This window comes from Felis catus, chromosome E1, assembly GCF_018350175.1.
Source record: "Felis catus isolate Fca126 chromosome E1, F.catus_Fca126_mat1.0, whole genome shotgun sequence".
In the NCBI taxonomy this organism is placed as follows: domain Eukaryota; kingdom Metazoa; phylum Chordata; class Mammalia; order Carnivora; family Felidae; genus Felis; species Felis catus.
This window is the reverse complement of record NC_058381.1, coordinates 14095587-14118183: the sequence shown is the minus strand read 5'-3', so window position 1 is coordinate 14118183 and position 22597 is coordinate 14095587. Positions and strand designations below refer to the sequence as shown.

At 49.8% G+C, this 22597-nt stretch overlaps 1 protein-coding gene and 1 long non-coding RNA gene across 9 annotated transcripts in view; both read left to right on the top strand.

Moving 5' to 3' along the window:
* The window catches only part of RAP1GAP2 (RAP1 GTPase activating protein 2), a 225421-nt gene that overhangs the window by 94312 nt on the left and 108512 nt on the right, over positions 1-22597 (top strand). Inside the window, exon 1 of one of the 8 annotated variants that reach the window (XM_045045367.1) lies at positions 1878-1903. The exons of the other annotated variants lie outside the window; for them this stretch is intronic. Within the exon in view, the coding sequence (XP_044901302.1) occupies positions 1878-1903 (26 nt within the window). Of the gene's footprint in view, positions 1-1877; positions 1904-22597 lie in introns of those variants that run through there. 8 annotated transcript variants of the gene reach the window in all.
* Positions 1914-8264, top strand: LOC109494234. Its single transcript, XR_002148931.2, has 2 exons — positions 1914-2885; positions 8044-8264. It is a non-coding gene; the product is annotated as an uncharacterized LOC109494234 (long non-coding RNA).

The window sequence follows — 22597 nt, the reverse complement described above, 5'->3', positions numbered from 1 at the left end:
ACATACAGTGAGTGTACAGATCTCAGGGCACGGCTCAGTTAATTTCCACATATGTATTCACCTGTAGAGATACCACCCACGTGAGGTCGCCGAACTTTCCTGCACCCCAGCAGGCTCCTTCTTGCGTCCCCACAGTCCGCTTATAATTAATGTGGAGTCAGGTCCATTGCCTTGTATGTGGGGTACCTGGGTAGCCTGGACACCCAGAATAAAGGGAAGAGCATATTTAGGATTTCCTGAGTTGGGATTTCTAAGTGGGGCGTCCTAGTTCAGCCCCGGAGAAGAAGGTGTCAGAGAATCCACTCTGATTTCTAGGGATGAGTAAGCTTGGTTTCACCTCCTCCCCTTCTAGACACACTCAGTGGGAACCTGGAGCTGATGCTGTGTTTATTCACTGCCCTTGGAGCAAGGGTGGGTTGAAAAATTGTCACTTGCTTTTAAGCTTATCAGTTATGAACACACTCTTTCATGAAGGCTGGAACTCTAGCCAAGTCCTTCCCGGAGCCCTCCGGTGGGGGGGTGGGGGCGGTGCTGACCCTGCCAGGCCTCAGGGTTAGTCCACTTCTCCAAAGGCAGAAGGGAGCCCCTCTGTTGATTAGAGCCCCCCTCCCCTGCTTTTCTCTTTCTTTACTGTGAGGATCTTGACCAGCCACACTGAATGAGTGTGGTGGAGTCGGGGGGCTGGCTGCTGTCGTAAGTGTTTACTCTCAGGGTATGACGACTTGAAACGGCCCCCACACAAGGTACGACTCTCACCTGGTTTACAGGACAGATCCCTCCGAGGGGTGGAGTCAGGACCTCCCCTCATTTCTCACCGTCACGTGCTCTAAAACCACACTGTCTTGTCTACAGATAGCGGGACTGCACCCGTCAGGGACTCCACCCTGACGCCTGGAAGCTTGCCAGGTGCCTGAGGTAGAGGTTGGAAATGGCCCCTGCAGATTCCTTGAATCCTCATGAAGCCTCTACCGTGTGCCAGACACTGTTCTCGATGCTGGGGATACAGCGGGGCACAGCGCAGGTGCAAAGCCCCGCCCATTCTCCAGGGGCTCTGTTAGGCCCACATGTGTTTTTCCCTTTGAAGCTGATATTTTAAAATTGGAAGGTTCCATGTTGCACATTTTTTTTTTTTCAGTCTTCTCTGGAGAAATCAGAAGCTTTGGCAACATTGGTGGGCCTGCCTTCCTGCATCACAGCTAAACTGGCAGCAGCCTGCTCAGTATAGGGCTGGTCCCTTTCTGCTCACCTTTGTACCCATCCCTGGCCACACCTGTGCTACCTCCTCCACAGCTGAGGGATTGGATGTAGAGTGGGGGAGGCAGGAGGCTCAGGGGTGGGGGGCGGCTGGGGGCCACATCCCAGCCCTGCATGCCCTTTGGGCTTCCTTTGGTTTTGGGTAGGTCCAGTGTGATTGGAAATGAGGGTCCCTGCAGGAGATGGGCTGCAGAAAGGCCACTGTTCATTGTCTTAAATGTTCCTCCCCACCCTTCCCTCCCTAATTACCCCCAAATAAAGTGACAGCAATTATGGGAGGCTATGTATTACAGTGTAAAAACTCAGGAATCCTAAGAGAAGGGACTGGACCGGGAGCACATGTTGCCTCTGCTCTGGGCATGGCACTAGGCTGGCACTGTGGGCCCACTTGTCGCGTTTCATTCTCTGCAACACCCTTACTATCACCATCTCCGTTTTTCATAGAGAAGAAAGCTGAGGTTCCAAAGGGGTGACATTTCCAGTGTCACTCAGCTTGTACAGCAGAGCTGGGAGTCCAGTCCAGAACTGCCTGATGCCAAATTCTAAGCCTCTTCTCCTGTCACCAGTTTCACGGTGACCGTGGCTGAGTTACTTGACCCCTCCGCCCTTGACTTTCGCGGTGTATGAAGTGGACGGTGATGCAGCTCAGGTACACGAAATGCATTCCAGGTGTATGAAAATGCTTCAAAACGTGAAGAACTGTAGCACCTTCACACATTCTCATTAGTTTTTAAGGAAGAGACTGGATTGGTCTCTTGGGCAGCTGGGCGCCTTTTGAATACTGGGCCTGAGCTGGGGCAAGGGAGGGGGCAGTGGAGCCCAGAAGGGGGGAACTGATTTACCAGGCTTCACACAAGCTGAAAGGGCTCCTGGCTGCTGTCCCCACTAATTAGAACAGAGATTTCTGCTTCTCTATGAGAACGGGAAGGTCTGGGCTGGAGCCCGGGTTACCTGTTCCATCTGTATTTTAATAGAACATTTATTTTAATAGGATTTAATCTTGAGATGCAAAGATGGAAACAGAAACAGCGTGTAAATCAAGAGGTAACCAAAACAGGCTGTCTGAAAACTAGATCTTCAAAGGTGCCAGGAAGAGCTTTTGAGTGTGACATCAACAAAGGCCAGTTACTGATAGCTGAGAAGGTCCCTCAAGGGCATGACCGTGGAGAGGCAGGACACAGCCCGTGGTGCAAGTGATGGGAGCAGGGACACCTGGCTTCCACATTGCAGTTCCTCTGACCTTCCTTCCCCTTTTCTGGAAAGTGCCCCCACCTCCCCCCCCCCCGCAGCATTCACCCTGTCTTTCTCCTCCATGAGTACACAAACACAGGCAGCAGTCCTGATTATAAATGGATTGTGTTCCAAGCATTCATTTGTGCTGTTTCAAGTCACTTCCATCAGTGTTTGTGGAAGGCCAGGTGTGTGCCAGGCATGGGACAACAGGATCCTGGAGGAGAATAAGATACTGTCCTTGCCTTAAGCTGCCTGTGCTCCAAGTAGAGACCAGACGTGTAGTGTGAACCCCATACAGAAGATGGTGGGTGCTGGAGGAGATGGTGGCCTCCATCCTGGAGGTCAAAAGAAGGAGGGACCACCCCAAGGAAGGCTTCATGGAGTTGGTGGCATTTGAGGTGGGCCAGGGAGACTGGACAAAATTTCTGAAGGGAGAGATGGAGTAGGGAAGTACATTCTAGTTAAATGGGACAGGGTACACAAAGGAATGGAGGTAAGGAGAGCGGCGGACACGTTCAGAACTCAGTTGGACTGTGGTGTGGATTTCACATTGGGCAGTAGTGGGAAATGAGGCTGTCAGGGTCACCTCAGGCCATTTTTGTTGGTGTTAAATGCCAAGGAGTGAAGGGCAGGTTAGGCTTCTCTGTTCCCTGCCTCCCCCAAACTCACATGGCAGTTTGGTGCCCTAGTTAGCTCAGAAACATAATTAGTATTACAGTTGAAATGGAGCTCTGTAACCTTTGTTTTATTGTAATGCTATTTATTGGGGTTTGGGGCTAGAGGGTCTTCATATCGGAGGAGTGGTAGGTGGTACCTCCCAAATGACTCTTGATTGGCAGTTTAGCTAAGTGACTCAGGAATCTTTTGGTTGCAGGTGACAGACCCCAATCCTAATGAACTTAAAGGGAAAGAGAAATGTATTGGTTTAGGTAATTGGAAAGTTCAAGGGGGACAGATTCAGGTATGGCCTGATCCAGGGCTAGAATAGTATTCTGGACACTGGTTCTCTCTCCCCGTGTCTAAGCTATGCTTTCTTTTGGGTTGGCTGCATCCTCAGGTTGTCCACAAAGAAAGATGATGGCTATTCCAGGCTTACATTCTGCCAGTGTAGCAATACCAACCAACAGGAAGAGCAAGTCTGTTTTCTGATGATTTTCGAGGGAGTCCCAGGGACCACTCATACTGGACACGGTGGGTCACGTGCCCACCTCTGAACTTTGGCCAGAGGGGATGAGCTATGCTGATGATCCAAGTCTAGGTGCCCCCTCCTGGTTCTAGGGGTGGAGTCACCTGGACTGAGAAAATAGGAGGGTGGGTCACCTAAGGAAATTTGGTATGTTGCTGTCAGTAGACCAGGGAATGGAAGCTGGACAGGAGAAAACAGCAGCTGTCTGCTCTCCTGGCCCCGGTGGTTTAGTTGGTGTTGGTCTCTGTTCAATCTTGTCTACTTTGCTGGTGGCTGCAGAGGCTGGTACTCTCCCAGATGCAGGGATGCCCCTTCTGCCTCTGCTGGGTGAGGTGTTCTCTCTTCTTCCCTGATGCAGCATATTGGACCCCCCAGCCTTACTAAGCACGCTCCTTGGGCACCCCCTTCCCAGAGTCTATCCTGGACATTGGGGCAGTCCAGTGCGTGACTGTGTCAGACCTTGCTTGGGGTCGGCCCTCAACTCTGGGGTTCAGTGATATTTCCCCATCCTCTTTTGCTGGTGCTCTGTGGGGCTTATTTGCCTCTCCACCCAGAAAGTCTGGATTCCTTTCATTTAGATTGCTCCTTCCTCTGATCATCTAGCCATGGATGCTCTTGGTCACAAGGTCCTGTCTGAGAGTGGGGCAGGCTCTGTATGATCCATCCCCCTGCGGGAAGCTCAGGCCCAGCAGAGATCTCAGGGGTATGAGAGGTGGGGACCCCTAGACAGCAAGGAAGTAACTGCAGCAGGGCAGAGGGGCAGCCTGAAGCCCCACAGAAAAACCCAGGGAAAGTAGCACCATGTGTGATCCTGAATGTACATGGTGTTCAAACAGTGGCCCTCAGTTTCCCTATCTGTGAAATGGGACTAGTTCTAATGAATGACTGATTTTTACTTGTTCTTTAACTGGAATTATTTGTGTAAGCAAAGCTCTTATTCAGCAATTCCACTTCTAGGTACATATGCCCAAAAGAACTGAAAGCAGGGACTCAAACGGATATCTGCACACCCATGTTCATAGCAACATTATTCAGAACAGCCAAAAGTGGAAGCAGCTCAGGTGTCCTTCAGCAGGTGACTAGATAAACAAAATGTGGTATATCCATACAAGATATTATTCAGTCATAAAATGGAATGGAATTCCGATACAACGTGGATGAACCTGAACACATTATGCTAAGTCACTAAGCCAGACACACAGAAGGACAGAAATTTGCTTGATCTCACTTATGTGAGGTACTGAGAATAGGTAAAAGCAGAGAGCCAGAAAGTAGAACAGGGTTTGGGGTGGTGGTGGGGAAGAGTCATTGTTCAGTGGATCAGAATTTCTGTTTGGGATGATGGAAAAGATTCTGGAAATGGACAGCTGTGATGCTTGCATAATACTGAAAGCCTCTGGATTACACACTTGAAAATGGCTAGAGGGGTAAGAGAACAAACATCTTATTCAGACCCTCATATGTAAAAAAAAGATAAAAGAGAGTGTTTCTCTGGTTGAAGACGGGGTGACCAGGTTGGGGGAGCTCTAGTCCTGTCTCCATGAGCACTGAAATACATTTGGGGCCAGAGTGCCTTGGGGAAGCCACAGCCCACCCTTCTCTACAGGTTCTGAAGTTGACGGTCCCCAAGGCCTCTCTCTTGTCCAAGCCCATCGCCCTCCTCCAATGGTCATGTGTTGATGGGAAGGTCAGCTCAGGGAGAAGGCTCTGGAGAGACTGGGCCACCTTGTGTGAGCTCTCTTTTTATCCCAGCATTTTCCTTTCCTGTAGCTGTGGACTCCTGGACAGGCATTTGTCAGTGTCTTGTGGGGTTCTCCTTGGAGGCCAAGGGGACTGGTAGTGGGTGGGTGGGGACTTCCGGGGGCTCAGCATGGATTCCGGTAGGAGTGTGGAGAGAAGAGTCTTGACTCTGAGCTGACCTTTGGGCACAGATCAGAGCCTGTGGCCACACGACAGAAGGCTTGGGTTTGGTGCCCACAACATGGATGCCTTCGGTGACTGCCAGCCAGACGCGAGCTGGGCAGCAGCCATTCCAGGGGGTGCTGTCCATGGAGAGCAGGCTTCAGGGTGGACATCTCTGCTGTTCCTGACCACCACACAGGCTTAGAACCTTCTTCTGAGCGTTTTCTGGGCTGCTTCTTGCCAATCTGATTTTTTTTAAAGAAATGTTTATTATATTTTTAAAATCCATGTTCCTTGCAGAAAATTTGGAAAACACAGAAAAGTACAAAGACTAAAATAAAAATCATCTGCAATCCCAGATGGGGGATTGCAGAGATAACCACTATTAACATTTAATATATTTTTTTCTGGTCTTTTTTCCCTCTAAACACATACCCTCCCACACAGTGTATTTACATCTGCATCTACATCTGTTTCTATATATTATAACAAACTAGGGATTATACTTTAGATATAATGTATTAGGACTCTTGGGGGCAAATGTCAGAAGCCCAGGTTGAATTAAACAAAGTAGGGGGATGTATTGGCTGTCATAACCCATTTGTAGAAAGGGCTGGGCCTCAGGGACAGCTGGATCCAGGACCTTGAGCAATCTCTCTTCCTCTCTGTCTCTTGTGTCTGTGTCTCTTTTTTGTGTTGGCTTCATTCTCTTGGGCCATCTCTACCTCTGATGTTGAAACCATGGTTACAGACCACTGTGGGTTTAACATTTTAACGCTTTTTCCTCCAGAGAGGGGAAAAAAATCTCCTTTCCACCAGCTCCTTTTAGACAAACCCCAAGGAGTTCCAATTGGTTTGGATCACACGCCCATCTGTCCATTAATCTCTACATGGGGGTTGGGTGGGGATTTATGCTTGGCCCAGCCTGAGTCAGGGCTCATCCCTGTGGCTGGTGTGGGTATTGTGAGCATAAGAGTCCTTTCCACTGGGAGAAGAGCAGATCCCTAAAGTAAAGGTGGGGAGTTTCATTATCAGATGAAGGGGTAAAAGTGACTTGGGCCAGGCAGAAACCATAGACAAAAGTTGCTTTGGCATTGGTTCCAGCCCTGGGCCGGGAGCGGGGGGAGGGGGGAGTAGCACAGTGTTTTGAGTGGGCCCGTGGGCCCTCATTCACATACCCATTTAATGAAAGATCAATTGATAGCATCCCATGAGCAGTACAGTTTGGCCACACCCATCACCATTACGCATATGTATAGTCCCTTCGACCCAGGGAACCCCCTTTGAGAATTTATCCTGCATCTATATTTGCACATGCGTGGAACGATATAGTACAAGGTCATTCACTGCAATATTGTTTGAAACAGCAAAACGCTGGAAACAAGCAAATGCCTATCAGTAGAGAACTGGGCACCTGGATTCATGCCCTGGAATGCCATGTGACTTAAAAAGGAATAGGGAAGCTTTCTAGGGTCCAATGTAAAAAGTTCTCCCAAGATATTCTGAGTAAAGAAAAGCAAGGTGCAGGATGGAGTGTACAATATATGCTGTTTTTTTGTTTTTTGTTTTTTTTTTTTAATAAAAAAGGGTGAAAATAGGACTCCATCTTTGTGTTGGCTTATGTTTGCATAAAGAAACTGCAGAAGGATGTGTAGAAACCATTCCATGAGGTGGCTGGGGAGCTGCACGGGGACAAGGATAAGACAATGCCTTTCACCATATGTATATGTATATATATATATGTGTGTGTGTATGTATATATACATATATATGTATATATAAATATTTTAACTGTTTATTTATTTATTTTGAGAGAGAGAGATAGTGAGCAGGGGAGGGTCAGACACACACACACACAGAATCCCAAACAGGCTCCACACTGTCAGCGCGGAGCCTGATGGTGGGGCTTGAACTCACAAACTGTGAGATCATGGCCTGAGCTGAAATCAAGAATCTGATGCTTAACCAACCAAGCCACCCAGGTGCCCCTCACCGTATACGTTCTAATACATTTGGCTTTTGAACTACATTAATGTATTATTAAAAAATCAACAGATCATTTCCTTTTGGAGTGATCAACAAGTTTGGGAGTCAGAAATCCTGTGTCAGTGTCTGTTGCACACAGTGCAAATCTACCTAAAGCTGCTGAATTGTAGTGTTTAAAAAAAATTTTTTTTTAGTGTTTATTTATTTATTTCTTAGAGAGAGAGAGAGAGAGAGAGACAGAGAGAGAGAGAGTGCAAGTGGGGGAGGGGAAGAGAGAGAGGGAGACACAGAATCCAAAACAGGCTCCAGGCTCTGAGCTGTCAGCACAGAACCTGATGTGGGGCTTGAACCCATGAACTGTGAGATCATGATCTGAGCCTAAGTCGGACGCTTAACCGACTGAGCTGCCCAGGCGCCCCTGAACTGTATTCTTTAAAATGGTCAAAATAGTAAATTTTGTGTATGTTTTACCACCATTTTAGGAGTGAAAAAAAGTCAGCAGACCGAAAAAAAAGTGGAAAAACCAGAAAAATAACCAACCAGAAAAACTCCATGGAATGTGAGCGCTGAAGTCAAGTGGCCTGGGTTCAAATCCTGCCTTTGCGATTTTGTAGCCCTGGGACTGTGCATAAATTGTTTAATTTCTCAGAGATTCAGGATAGTCATTTGTGAAGTGTGGATAATAAAAGAATCTGTATTCGGAGGGTGAATGAGAGGTTGGGATGAAGTGTGGTGCCCAGGAAACATGGGCCTCCCTGTGAGTTTAGCTCTGCAGGAAAGGAGGATGGCCACAGGAGCCTTACCACCTCCCCTCTCGCTAGGTGGGACCTTTGCATTTTAATGAAGACTCTTGAAGACTGAAAACATCCTAGACTCAAAGGGAGGAATGGTCGGAATTTCAGAAACATTTATAGCTCCTTTCTGGGGACAATGAGTTCTTATCATTTTCCAGGGAGAGTTTAACTTTCACCTTGGCCTCCCCCTTTGGCCCCCAGGTGGTTGAGCTGGAAGCTGGAGAACAAATGACCTGCCCGTGGAAAGGGGGTGAGCCAGGAGAAGGGAGAAAGGACAGCCGAGGTTCAGACCTGAGATGGACGGAGCCTGAGCTAGCGGAGCGGTCCAGGCGGGAAGGTTTGAAGCTGGAGAAAATGAGGCAGTCATTGCAGACAAATGAGCCCCGACCTCCCTCAGCCCCTTGTCTGCCTCTAGCTATTGCTCTCTCCGCTCTCCTTTACAGCAGAACTTCCAGAAGACCACCTCTGGCTTTGCTCCCCACGACGCCGCATGGCTGCCTTTCTGCCCTCAGCTCAGAGTCATTTGACACAGCTCAGTGGTCCCTCCTTCTTAGAATGCTTTCTCCGTTTTGCTGGTGAAAGCTCCCGCTCCCGCTTCCCCTCTGTCTCCCGGCAAGTTCACCGCCTCCTCCTTCCCTGACTTCCAATGCGTTGTGGAATTCTCTGTCTCCCTCCTGGTGTTCACCTGGGTGTCTGAAAGTCATTCCGGATGTAGCAGGTCCACAGTGAAATTCCTGTGCTCTCTCTAGCCCCCTACTCATCCCTTAGGTAGCCTTCACCATCTCACTTGTTTAGCCCAAATTCTTGGACTCACCCTTGACTTCTCTGTATTCTTATTGCCCACATTCAATCTCGCCCTGGGTTACTGAGGTGACTTTGTATTTTTTGATTTGTATTTATTTATTTTTAAAGTTTATTTACTTATTTTGAGAGAGAGAGAGAGAGAGCAAGAGCGAGAATGCAAGCAGGGGAGGGGACAGAGAGAGAGAGAGAGAGAGAGAGAGAGAGAGAGAGAATCCCAGGCAGACTCCATGCTGCCAGCACAGAGCCCGATGTGGGGCCCAAACTCACGAACCGTGAGATCATGACCTGAGCCGAAATCAAGAGTCAGATGCTTAACTGACTGAGCCACCCAGATGCCTCAAGGTGACTTTTTCACTGGCCTCCCTGCTCCCTGCCACTCTTTGCCCCCTTATGGTTCTTCAACACTGCAGTCTGAATGATCCTTTGAATCTGTCAGATCACATCTGTTCTGCTTACAGCTGTGCCTTCTATGGCTTCCTGTTTCCTCATAGTAGAAGCCAAAGTTCTTACCATGGCCACGGGCCCTACATGATCTGTTCCCTGTGATTTCTTTCTTCCTTCCCTTCCTTCCTTTCCTTCCTTCCTTCCTTCCTTCCTTCCTTCCTTCCTTCCTTCCTTCCTTCCTCTTCCTTCCTTCCTCTTCCTTCCTTCCTTCCTTCCTTCCTTCCTTCCTTCCTTCCTTCCTTCCTTCCTTTTCCTTCCTTCCTCTTCCTTCCTTCCTTCCTTCCTTCCTTCCTTCCTTCCTTCCTTCTCCCCATGATTTCTCTGCCCTCAGCCCCTGTTCTTTATTCTGGGCTCTGTCTGCACTGGCCACACTGGCCTCTTTGTGACTTCTTGACTAATTAAGGTATGCTTCTACTTAAGGACCGTTGCCCTTGCTGTTCTGTCTACATGGAATGCTTTTCCCTAGACACCCTCACCACTTGCTTCCTCACTCCCTTCAGGTCTTCTCTCAGATGTCATCTTCTCATCGAGGTCTTCTCTGAGGACCCTGTTTAAATTTGCAAACTGTTCTCTGCTTTATTTTTCTTCGTGGCATTTGCCATCACTTGATATACCTGATACTTAAACTTTTTATGGTATTAGGTGTTGATTATCTCTTTCCTCCACTAGAATATGAGCTCCAAGAGGGCAGAGGTTTTTGTCTGTTTTGTTCACTGTTCTCTCTCCGTGGCCTGGAACGGTGCCTGGCACATAGAAGATGCTCAGCAGGAATGAACGAATCACATTTGGTTTTCATAGGGAGGGTAATAGGATGACATTTCAAGGCTTTATGTGGTTCATATGGTCAGATTTACATTTTGAAGGGTCGCTGGAGCTCCTGGGGAGAAATTATTGGAGTGGGACAAGAGTGGGATTGTGGAGCTTGGTTAGGAAGATATCGGTGGCTTCGGGATGCTGGTGGAGGGGGATGGAAGGACATCGACGGACCCGGGAAAAATGTAGCAGATAGAATGAAGGGATCATTGATTGTTGGAGCTGCGCTTCTCAAACTTTACTGTCTGTGCACGTCACCTGGGCATCTTGTCAAATTGCAGATTCCCATTGGCAGGTCTGGGGTAGGCCTGAGAAACTGCATTTAGACCAGCTTCCAGGGGACATCCTGCTGCTGGTCCACGACACAGCTTGAGTAGTAGGGGTTGGATGTCAGGCATAAGGCAGGAGGAAGAGTCAGGGTGCTCAGTGCCTTTATTTGGGAGACAGAACTTGGGAGGAGGAACAGGTTGGGGGAAATGGGGTCACTTCTGGGCATGTTGATTTTGAGGTGCTGTGAGATCCCAAGTGTAGTGTTCAGTTGGCAGTGGGGTCTGTAGCTGACAGGAGAGGCCTGAGCAGGAGACGGACAATTGGGGGTCCTCATAGGGACAGCAAACGCAGCCCCAGTGTGGGTGAGACTGAGCAGGGAGAGGGTGCATTGAAGGTGGTCAGGGCTGTGGGGACCCCTACTCTCTGGAAGTTGTATTATTGCCATGAAAGATGGATTGCCAAGGCAAGGGCATTGGGTTAAGATACCTGATTGGATGTGGGGCAGATGTTTTTCTTCACTAGGCTCATTCAATACTGTCCTGACCTTGGGGGTTTAATAGCCTCACAAAGAAAATGTGCAGGAGCCTTTTTCCTGAAGGCAGTGGCCAGTCCAGGGCACGTGGAGGAAGCCAGACAGCTCTGGTTCTCAAGAAGGCAGGACATCCTCCAGTTTTGGTGCCGCTGTCCTGATGGGCCTGTCCTGGAACATTTGGCGGTTCTGCTGCCTTGGACCCCCAGCGTGGACTTCGGCGAACCTAGTCTCAGATCCCAATTAGCCAGGCGAACTGGAGCAAGGCACCGCACCTCTCTGGACCTGCATGATGGGGTAATAATAGCCGTGGTTGTGAGGGTCAGTGAGATGTTGTGTATAACATGCCGAACCCAGAGGCTATAGAGTTGTAATAGTTCTCTCCAGAGGGTGTGCACAGTCAGGATGGGCACTGGACTTGCCCACTCCCTCCCTCCCCGCTCCCCTGCACGCGCCTGGCTTGGCCCCACTTCCAAACACTTCTCACGTTCATGGTCCTGCTTCCTCCTCCAGCCCTCTCCTTGGCTTGAGCCCTCTCCTGCCATTTAGATCAGTCCCCATGATCTCTCTTGCTCTGAATCACACCCCCACTGGTGCCCATACGTTCAAGCCGGTCTCTCATCCATTCACTTTTCCATTCTGAGCCTGGCTGTAAACCCCCTGGGGGTGTTGTCCATCTGTTCATCCATGTCCCCCGTTGCACTTTGGTCCTTGAGGCTGGGTAGGTGCTGAGGACCCAGTGGGGATGAGGCAGGCCTGATCCCTCCCCTTACGGAGTGCTCAGTCGGGTGGGGAAGACAGGGATCCAGCGGGTGGTTGCGGTGGGGGGGGGCTGGGTGCTGTGACACGGGAGGCTGTGCTGTGGCAGCAGACAGCACAGGGGGCCTGACCCAGGGTGGGCATGCCATCTCCAGGAAGGGACATTCTGGCAAGTCTGGAGAGGGGGTGTGGGCAAGGAGAAAGGTCTGGACGGAGGGCTGTGGTGGGAGTGACAGGTGGCTCAGTAGAGGAACGGACAGGTTTTGTGGGCTGGGGGGCAGGTGAGGAGGGGATGTGAGAGGGATGAGATGAGGTTGGGTAGGTCCAAGACAAAGGGCTCTTGAGGGCATGTTAAAGAGTCGGGTTTGGTCCTAATGGTGGAGGGGAGCCATTGAAAGGAGGGTGCCGCCACTTTGCACTAATTTTCCACTTTCATTTCTGTTCATTGTGGTGGATACACATAAAACTTACATTTTAGCCATTTTGATATGTACAGTTCGGTGGCATTATTTTTCATCACCAAACAGAAAGTCTGTCCCCAGTAGCAGTCTCTCCCTTTCCCCTCTACACCCCTAACCACCCACTGATCTGCCCTCTGTCTGCAGATTTGCTTATTCTGGACATTTCACTTAGATGGAATCCTATAATATGTGGTCTTCTGTGATGGGCTTCTCTCACCTGGCATCGTGTTTTCTCTGTCTTTTAGCCTATGTTAGTCCATCGTTCCTTTAAAAACATTTTTTTTTAAGTTTATTCATTTTGAGAGAGAGAGAGTGTGTGCATGTGAGCGGGGGAGAGGCAGAGAGAGAGGGAGAGAAAGAATCCCAAGCAGGCCGTGCACTGTCAGTGCAGACCCCAAAGTGGGGCTCGATCTCACGACCACGAGATCACGACCTGAGCTGACATCAAGAATTGGACGCTTAACCAACTGAGGCACCCAGGCGCCCCAGTACATCATTCCTTTTAAAGGCTTATTATACTAATGTCCTTTTAAAGGACATAGCGTATTTTATTTATCCATTCATCTGTGGTTGGTCGTTTGGGTCATCTGCACATTTTGGCTATTGTGAGTAGTGTTACTGGGAGCATTTGTGCACAAGTTTTTGTTTGAACCTGTGTTTTCACTTCTTCGGGGTATGTTCCTGGGAGTGGAATTGCTGGCTCGTGTGCTGACTCCGTGTTTAACTCTCGGAGGATACGCTGCCCGTTGTTTCCCAAAGAGGCTGCGTGGTTACACATTCCCACCGGCATTGTACAGGGTTCCAGTTTTTTCATGTCCTCGCCAACACTTGTTATTTATTATTATTTTTTAAAATTATGGTTATCCTGGTGGGTGTGGTCAGCTTTTCACTTTAGAAAGATCCTTGTGTCTGGAGCATAGATTGAGGGGTGCAGTGGATGGAGATGGGTTAGGATGGGGTGGCCGTTGTCCAGGTGAGAGATTGATAGGTGACCAGGTGACAGTGGGGTGGAGAGAAGAGACCAATTTGGGAGGTGGTGAGGACTTAGTGAGATGCACTGAGGCCTTGGGTGGGGAAGAGGGGGTCAGGCGTGACTTATTCACATCATATCCCTGCAGGCTAGCTCTGCGCCAGCACATGATGGGTGCTTTATAAATACTCACCCGAACACTAGATTCCCGAGGAGGAGAAATGGGACCTTTGGAGCTCTTTGTGCTCTTACGGATGGCCCTTCCCATGGCTGTGCCTGATATAATCCTCGGACTTGGAGGGGAGGGTGAAGAGAGGTCTCAGGTAGCCCCTCTTCTGAGGGAGGCGCAGGGTTACGGAGCCCCCTGATCTGGACCACCTCCATCCTTCTTCATTTCCAGGTCTCCAGGAGACCACGTGGGTGGGGCTGGGGAGCTGGAGAGAATGGCTTTTTGGGGGAGGGTGTGAACCTGTGGGGACCAGTCCAGGACTGGACTGGCAGCTCTGAGGACGTGGAGCCTTTTCTGGGGTCCCCAGCCTCAGGGTAAAAGCACTTCCTGTGTATAGGTCACGCCACGCGAAATTCCCCGCTGCTCCTCCAGGGACACCCAGGGAGAGCTCACAGGTTTCCTCCATTCTTGACGCTTCTGTCAGGGTTCCGGAGGACCCAGAAAGACCTGGCCCAGCCCTTTGTGCGGTTCTCATTGACGTTCTTGCCATAGGCCCCGCCTCTGGGTGTACCTGACCTACTGGGGTTTCTCCAGCTCTGCAGCCTTTTAATGATGGATTTTGGCCTAGATAGGGAGGGAAGTGTCTTTCGATCTAAAAGCTTGCAGCAGCTTCCCTTTTCTTTCTCCTCTCTCCTCCCTTTTCTCTCTTTTCTCTCTCCCTTTTCATCCTCTGCCCCTCTGCTGGGTTCCCCTGCCCCCAACCCCCTTCTGTAAATCTGTAAAACAAACACCTTAAAAAAAATCCCATTCATCTGTTCCGTGTGCAGCTCCAAGCAGGATAAAGCCTCTGCCTCCCTTGGGAGCTGGCTTTTGAGCTTTGGGCATTAGCTCTGTTTATGTGGCTTGGGACAACTGGAGGAGAATCCCAGGGCACTGCCGTGTGGCCCGGGGCCTTGTCAGGCCTCAGAGGCTCTGACCCAGATACGTGGGTGGGTGGCCCTCTGCTCACCTTCCGGTCCAGAGAGGGACCGAGAAAGGACAGGCAGGGGGGGAGACCTGTAACCTTTGAGCAGTGGCAAAGCCAGACGGGCTGCTGCAGTCACCCCTGGCCTGTGGGCTTCTTGGCCGACTGGACCTCTGCCTGCTCTCCTCTCTCCAGGGAGAGCGTGGGGACTGGAGGTCAGATTTGCTGTGGGGCGGGGGGGCACCTCCGCCCAATGATGGCTCATTGTGTTCCCAGCTACCCAGGTGAACCTTGCAGCAGCAGCAGGTGCTACCCTAACAAGCACACGGCCATGTCCTTGGCCATGTCCTTTGCTCTGCTGAGGGAATTTATTGTTCAGCACCGTGGGAGGTGTGGGGGGATGCAAGGAGCACACTAGGTGCCCTCCTCAGGAGCTTGGAGTTTGCACTGCAAGTGAGAACCCTGCTCACAGGGCTGGACCCTGATGGAACAGAGAAGGTGAAGTTCAGCCAGTCCATGCTTTGCTGCCCAAAGGCGGAGGGGGCAGGGGGTGGTGGTGGTGCAGAGGGGCTGCAGCTGTCTTCGCTTTTATTCTTTGCTTCGGTGGCCTGTTCATTCACTCGGTGCATGAACGGGATAGCTCGGACCGCAGATTGTGGAGTCAGACTTCTTGAGTTTAGAGTTCTGGGTTCCCTCCAAGAACTGGCTGTGTTTCCCAAGCCTCAGCTGACTCATTTATGTAGATGAAAACATCTCCTTGTCCTGATCATCCTCACAGAATTGTGCTTGGCAGAGAAGGTGATAAGAAACCTCATCAGTGTAATTATTATGCAAATGTAAGGTCTTAGTTTTTGAGGGCCTGCAGTGAAGGAATGTGGCCCTGGGCCCCGTGGGCATGGGCGTGGGCGTGGGCCGGCTGACGACGACGTGGCCCCTGCCTTCAGAGCGCATATAGCCAGCCATGCCGGCCTGCAACTAGACACATTTCATGGAGGATCTGGCTGGAAGGTTCTTATCATGTTTTCTCATGGGGCACTGGCCCAGCATGGCCCTCAAGCTCTTCAATTCATTCAACAAATAGTGACTGAGTGGCCATGGGAGCCAGACAATGTTTAGGCGCACGCTGGAGGCCAGCAAAGGGCCCGGGTGCCCCCCAAGTCTTGAAGCTGTGCCCGGCTCCTCCAGCAGAAGGAGGCTCTGTGTCCTCTACATCCTGCCACACGCTCTCAGGCTCTGAGTCCATGGGTTTCAGCGGCGCTCATCGGCTGGATGATTTTTGTGGCTGGCCTGGGTGTGGCCTCTTCCTGTCACTCTTTGGTCTGGCCAGCTGGGGCAGAGAGTAGATCTGAGAGGGGGTGACAGAGTCCCTGGGCAGGGGCCTTTAATTCTCAGTGGCCCCAGCTGCCTGTGGAGGCCGACCTCGTGCCTCCTGGGGAGAATAATGCCATTTCCGTGGACAGACCCTTCCAGTGTTACTGACATTGATGCATCAGCTTGTCACTTAAGTGACCAGGGCAGCTGGAAATGATGCAGCAGGGGGGCCAAAGCAGCAGCCTCTCCTCAGCCCCGATTCCCTGTGGCAGGTGCTGGGCCTGCTCCCTGAGGCCTCGCGTGCTCTGACTTGATGGGTTGCAGGAAGCAGATGTGGCCAGGACCTTCCCCACACCCAGACTCCTTCATTAGATGCCTCTGGATTCTTTGAATTTTTTTCCCCCAATGAGTATGTAATGATATTTATAATAAAAATGTACAATTCAGAAATAGAGTGATGGCCTCTCACGCAGTGATGTCCTTTTTAAAAAAAATATTTATTTTTGAGAGAGCACAAGTGGGGAAGGGGCAGAGAGAGGGGGACAGAGGATCTGAAGCCGGCTCCATGCTGACAGCAGTGAGCCTGATGCGGGGCTCGAACCCACGAACTGCAGGATCTTAACCCGAGCTGAAGTTAGATGCTCAACCGACTGAGCCGCCCAGGTGCCCCTCAGTAATGTCCTTTGAAATAATCCAGGATAGGTTATTTGTATTTAAAAGATATTTCTGTAGGGAGTTAGCAAATGAAAAGCAGCTTTCTCTTGAAAAAAACCCAAGAACCAAAATAACTCATGTCAGGCTCTCTTCCCAAGCAGCATATCTTTTGGGCATCACGTTGGTCTAGGAGGAAACCCTCAAGGCTCTTGAACTACCCTTTTCCCAACAGAGTTTAGCCAATGATTCCAGTGTCTGAGCCGCCAGCTCTCAGAGACCAGGGCTACTGCGGTGGGGAGTCATTTAGAACTTGCCACCCAGGGTCCCTTAGAATCCTAGCTTTGCCACTTACTTGCTGTGGGACCTTCCACTTAACCTCTCTAAGCCTCAGTTTTTTTATGTGTAAAATGGGAGCGTGGTTCTGTACGTCCCTCATAGGGTTGTAGAAAAGATTAAATGAAATAATGCTTGGCAAGAGCTCTACATTGTACTACATGAATATTAGCTAGGATTATGCTGAGGATGAGGAAATACGGATATTTTTATTATCTTTACCATCCATGTCCAGAGGAGTAATCCAAGATCAAGGGAGTGACATGAGCTTAGACCAAACTAGCGGGGAATGGGTTTACTCTGCCTCTGCCTCTTGAGCAGGAAGTTGAGGTCAAAGTAACAATCTGGCCTACTCAGCCAAATTGCAGTGGAGGTGACACTGGCCTGTCCCATGCTGCTCTTTTAGCCCTCCAGCTCTGAGGGTCTGTGAGCTCCTCATTTTGTTTATCCACCTTTTAGTTCATTCAGTACCGGTCACTATGCTGGGGGCTGGCCTGGCAGGCAGGGTTCATGTCAGAGACCAGGGAAGCGGCCTGGACAGAGGCAGCCCATCAAGGCCCTCTGTTCTCACTGAGTCAGGAGGTGAGCCTGGCCAGGGGAGTGAGTTTCTGCTCATTACTTGGAGATCTTGGTTATCCAGTGTGCTCTGGGTTGCCAAGTTCTTTTTCTGAACCTTCCAGTCATACCGCACTGCAAGGGTCATGCCTGTTTTCCAGTGTGTTCCTGGAGGCATGCATAGTTATCTTGTCCTTCCTTTCCTAATGTCCCGGGGAAAGAAGCTAATGCTAGGAGGAGGCAAGAGGGCTGATATCACAGGTTTGGTTCATCGGCATTAGGTTCTGGAGGTTGGATTGGAGCATGTTGGTAAGGTGAGATCACAGCCCTGACCCCCTGGGCTGAGTCAGCTATGCTTGGTTGCTTGGCTGCAGGTGGACCCCTTGCCCTGGCCATTCATCTCCCAGTGATGTACCATGGTCACACACAGGAAAGGGCGAGAATGAAAAGACGTGCTCTGTCTCAGTGTTGGAAAACGGCTCCAAGCATTTGTCTTTCTAATGAACGAGGTTTTCAGAGATTGGGAATAGCATTATTCATTGAAAAGACTACATATTAACCTGAAATTCTATGGTCTGTCTCCACCGAGACTCAGTTGTTTGAGCCAGTGATGAAACTCTATAACTGGCATGTTCCTGAGTAATAACATATTCAGAAGAGTTAAGAGTTAAGAGGCAGAGTCTGGGAGTGTGGTGGAGTGATAGCTTAGCGAGGTGAGCCCAAGTCCGGCAGATAGTTGGGTGGTTCCTTAACATGGATGGTTTAACACACACCTATGCTGGGCATGAGGACGTGGGGCTTTTTCTCTCCTGGGGTCTACTAGGAATTCTGCCAAGACTTGGGATCACGTAGTAAGCAGTGTATCCTTATGTTAGCCTCATTTTTTGGTTCAATAGTCGAGCTTTACTTACTATGATTGTGTAAGAATTGCCTATTGTTGAGCCAAGGAGGGCACTATAATTATGTTTCCTTTCTTGTAGAAGCTTTTATTTTTCCCGGAGTTAGTGATTAATGCGTTTCTTCCATTAGCATAGTTTTCTGTGTACTTATTTTTGTTTTTCTGTTTTACTATTTTTATTTATTGTCATAATTCCTTGAGTAGTCTTTTTTTTTTCCTACCAAGAGTTTGCACCTATTAGATATCCTGTCTGTCAGTTCCATTCTTTTCATCAGGAGGCTTCACTTCCAGAGCCCTCTGTCCCCTACTGCTACTGTTATGGTAAAAGGATAGCCATTTTATTAGGCACAAAATCTGTAGGTTAGAATTTCAGGTAGGGCACATCAAAGGTGGTTGGCTCATCTCTGCTTCACAATGCCTGAGACCTCATCCTGGATGGCTCAGGTGGCTGGAGATGGCTGGGATGCTCAGCTGGGGCCACACGTCTGGGGCCTCAGTTCTGGCTTGGTTCCTAGGTTTCTCTTGTCGCATCTGCTGCGGCTGAAATGTCCAGAATGGTTTCTTCACGTATGTGGTGTGGACTGGATGTCTGGAACATCTGGAATTTGGCTGGTATCTGTATCTCCATGTGGCTGGCCATAGGACGGTAGTCTCAGGATAGTTGGACTTCATACATGCTGGCTGTTTTCCCTAGAGTAAATGTTCCTAGAGATCGAGGTGGAAGCTTCAAGGGTTCCTGTGACTCAGCCTTGGAAGAAGTTAAGCAATGTTATTTCTGTCCCATTCTGTTGGTCCAAACTGAGTTACAGGGCCAGCACGGGTTCAAGGCAAGGGGAGGTACACGGGCATCCGCATCAAGAGATATGCTCATCAGGAAGCCAACTTTGGAGACTAGCTACCACAACTCTCTTTCTTATCCGTTACTTCTTCGGGGAACCATTTTTGGTCAGGTATTGGATCCTCTCATGTTTTTATCTTTATCTTTTCTTTTTCATTTTCCACATCTTTGTCTTCTTGTTCTTTTTTGGGAACTTTGACTTAGTCTTCACATCATGTTTTTATTTTCTAAGATCTCTTTCTCTCCTGATTATTCCATTTTTTTATAGCATTCTCTCCTTGTGTCATGGATACAAAATCTTGTCTTATCTCTCTGGGGATATTACTTTATAGTAGTGTTTTGGGGTCCCCATTGGTTCCTTGCATTGTCTGTTACCTTCGGGTTCCTCTTGATTATTTTGACATCTCTCCCTGATGCTGGAGTCTTTCCTCAAATGTCTGGCCATCCTTGGCTGTCTCTCTGTACCCAAGAGTGAGGCACTAGGAAGTGGATTGGGAACTGTGTGCTTGGGCTGGCGTGCCACCTGGGAGCTTCCATGCAGGGTGATGATTAGGTAGCAAACTGCCCTTTCCATTGGAGTCCAGATGTCTTTTCTCAGGGATTGTTGCTCAGTTTCTTATGGTGGTGAGGGTTGGGAAGGTCATCTGGCTGCTGAGGAAGTGACAGGTTGGGAGGCTGTCCAAAGGCTCCGTGTCTTAAGTATCAAACACTCTGCTGGGGTGATTCCAGCCCATCTTCCAGGCACAAGCCATCTTTTGTAGGCTGGATTTTCCTCTTCTGTTACATTTGCTCTTGTCATTTCACACTTAAAAAAAAAAACTGTTATTTTAAGGGGCTTCAGAAGAAGCAAAATAAATGCAGGTAATCAGTCTGATATGTTCATCATGGAAGTTTCAACAGAGACAGATATAGTCTGTCTCTACTTCTATGTTCGTATCCATATCCATATTTATATCTATCTCTCCTAAAAGAAGTGAGAGAGAACTACTTAAAAATTATTTTTTGTTAGGGTGCCTGGGTGGCTCAGTCAAGTAAGCATCCAACTTTGGGTCAGGTCATGATCTCATGATTCATGGGTTCGAGCCCTGTGTCAGGCTTTATGCTGACAGCTCAGAGCCTGGAGCCTGCTTCAGATTATGTATCTCCCTCTGTCTCTCTGCGCCTCCCCTGCTCACGCTCTGTCTCTCTGTGTCTTTCAAGAATAAACAAACATTAAAAAAATATTTTTTGTTGTGATGCATGCCATACATCTAAACTGAATTATGCAGTAAGCACCCACGTACTTGGCATCCAGGTCATGAAATACTAACAGGCTTGGAAAATGCTGATATTCTGTGCTTTTGTGGCTCCATGGTTTGTGATTGTGGTTCTGAAGCTATCTGAGGCCGTGACCCTGTGAGCTGGCCATCTTTGCCCTGAGCATGATGTGGCTCCTTCAACTGAGGCCAGACGGTGCCAAGCAGAGTGGCTGAGGGCTGAGGCTGAGCACGTGAGGGAAGCTGTTTCCAGGTGATACAGCGCGTTTAGGCTGGATGACACGCGTACCCGCACCTCTCTTCTCCTCACTCCTGACTCTCTGCTAAGGCTTCTGTACTTTCCTGATCCCTCCTGGGTTTCCCAGGACCCCTTGACTTGCGGTGTGTCCAGAATGAACGCTTTATCATCTGCCTTTCGCAAACCTAGTTCTTCTCCTCAGATGTGTCATGTTCGAAGCACCCATCACTTGGTTTTCTGACACCCAGCCTTTTAGCTTCTCTTCTTCCTACTGTATCACTAAGTGACCTTTTTTTTTTTAAAGTTTATTTATTTTTGAGAGAGAGAGCGAGCGAGCGAGCGTGGGGGGAGGGGCAAAAAGAGAGGGGGGCTGAGGATCTGTGCTGACATCAGACAGCCCAATGTGGGGCTCGAAATCACAAACCGTGAAATCATGACCTGAGCTGAAGTCAGAAGCTTAACTGACTGAGCCACCCAGGTGTCCCCCAACACCCAAATTTCTGACTCCGTGACTCTTGGGCCCACACCACACCCCTCAGGGTCTGCGCTTACTCATGTGTGAGCCGTACGGCGTCAGTCAGTCCTAAAAGTTGTCTGTTGGGTAAGGCTTTTCCCAGGAGTGTGGAGATGTGCTTGTGTGTGTAGGCTGGTCCATCAGCTCTGAGATGTAATACAGGAGGCTCACTTGTCCCTAACCAGGGGCCATAGCCAGGTCTCCAGGGTGGGGTCACCCTCCTGTCCTGTTTCTCCTGGTGCCTGTCCTTTCTCTTACCCCTGGCCCAGTGGAGGGATTCAGGGCCCTCTGTGCCATCCTCACCCAACACATCTGGAGAGAAGCCAGTGTGTTCTTTGAAGCTACAGGCACCCAGTATCACTCAGAACTCCCCTTGGTCCCATGTGTAGCCCCCTTTCATTGCCCAGGGTATGGCCTATTCACCTCCTGTGCTGCCCTGGGTTCTGCTGTCAGTGCATTCCTTAGGGGGGGCCCACAGACCCCGTGGATGGACCCCTGATGCTCATGCCTTTTTTTTTTTTTTTTTTTTTTTTAATAAGCTCTATGCCCAACATGGGGTTTGAACTCATGACTCCGAGATCAAGAGTCGCATGCTCTGGGACACCTGGCTGGCCCGGTTGGTAGACCGTGCAGCTCTTGGTCTTGGGGTCTTGGGGTCATGAGTTCAAGCCCCACGTTGGCTGTGGAGATTTGTTTTAAATATCTTAAAAAAATAAAAAGAGTTGCATGCCCTACCAACTGAGCCAGCCAGGCACCCCGACATTCATGCTTTATAAATATGTGTCTCTAAACCAGCTGTGCCTCCTGATAGGTTCTTCCTAAGACGTGACCTGCTCACTTTTTGCACACTCGTGCTGAGGTGATTTGGGAACTGCGCTCTCTGGAGAACAGGAGAGAGGCTGCCTGTGGGATTTGGGCACCTCCCCTTGTCTCTCCAGGCCTCGATGTCCTTGTCTGTGTGATTAGGCTGTTGAATGGTTTCTAATGGTTTCTCCCAGGGCTGCAGGTCTGTGTCCATGAACCCCAGGATTGGGTGTGCATGGCGGGGGCGGGGGCTTGCCATTTTGCATCCTTGGGGAATTTTGAGTCATCAAAGGTCCAGAGTTGGGGTCCGAATCTCCAGGAACCAATTAGAGTGTGCACGGGGATGGGACATGACACCAGAGTCAGCCATGCCGGATGCTTCCAGGTGAGCAGTGCCTGCTCTTCTCAAGGGGAACTGGTGGGGCACTGGGACTCACTCCCTTCGCCTGCTGGCACCTCTCACTCCCGAATCCTGTGCCCCCTTGTGGCCCCTCGCCTCCCCGCCAGCCCCGTGGGGCTCTGTTCTCCCCTTCCACATCGGCCCCAGCACAGGACAGACATTAACCCCCTCACCTCTCCGTCTGTCCCTTTGGGGCTTGGAATCAAGCCATGCGCATGTGCCAAGAGCCTGGTGGCCCCCACACAGTGGCTGGGCTCT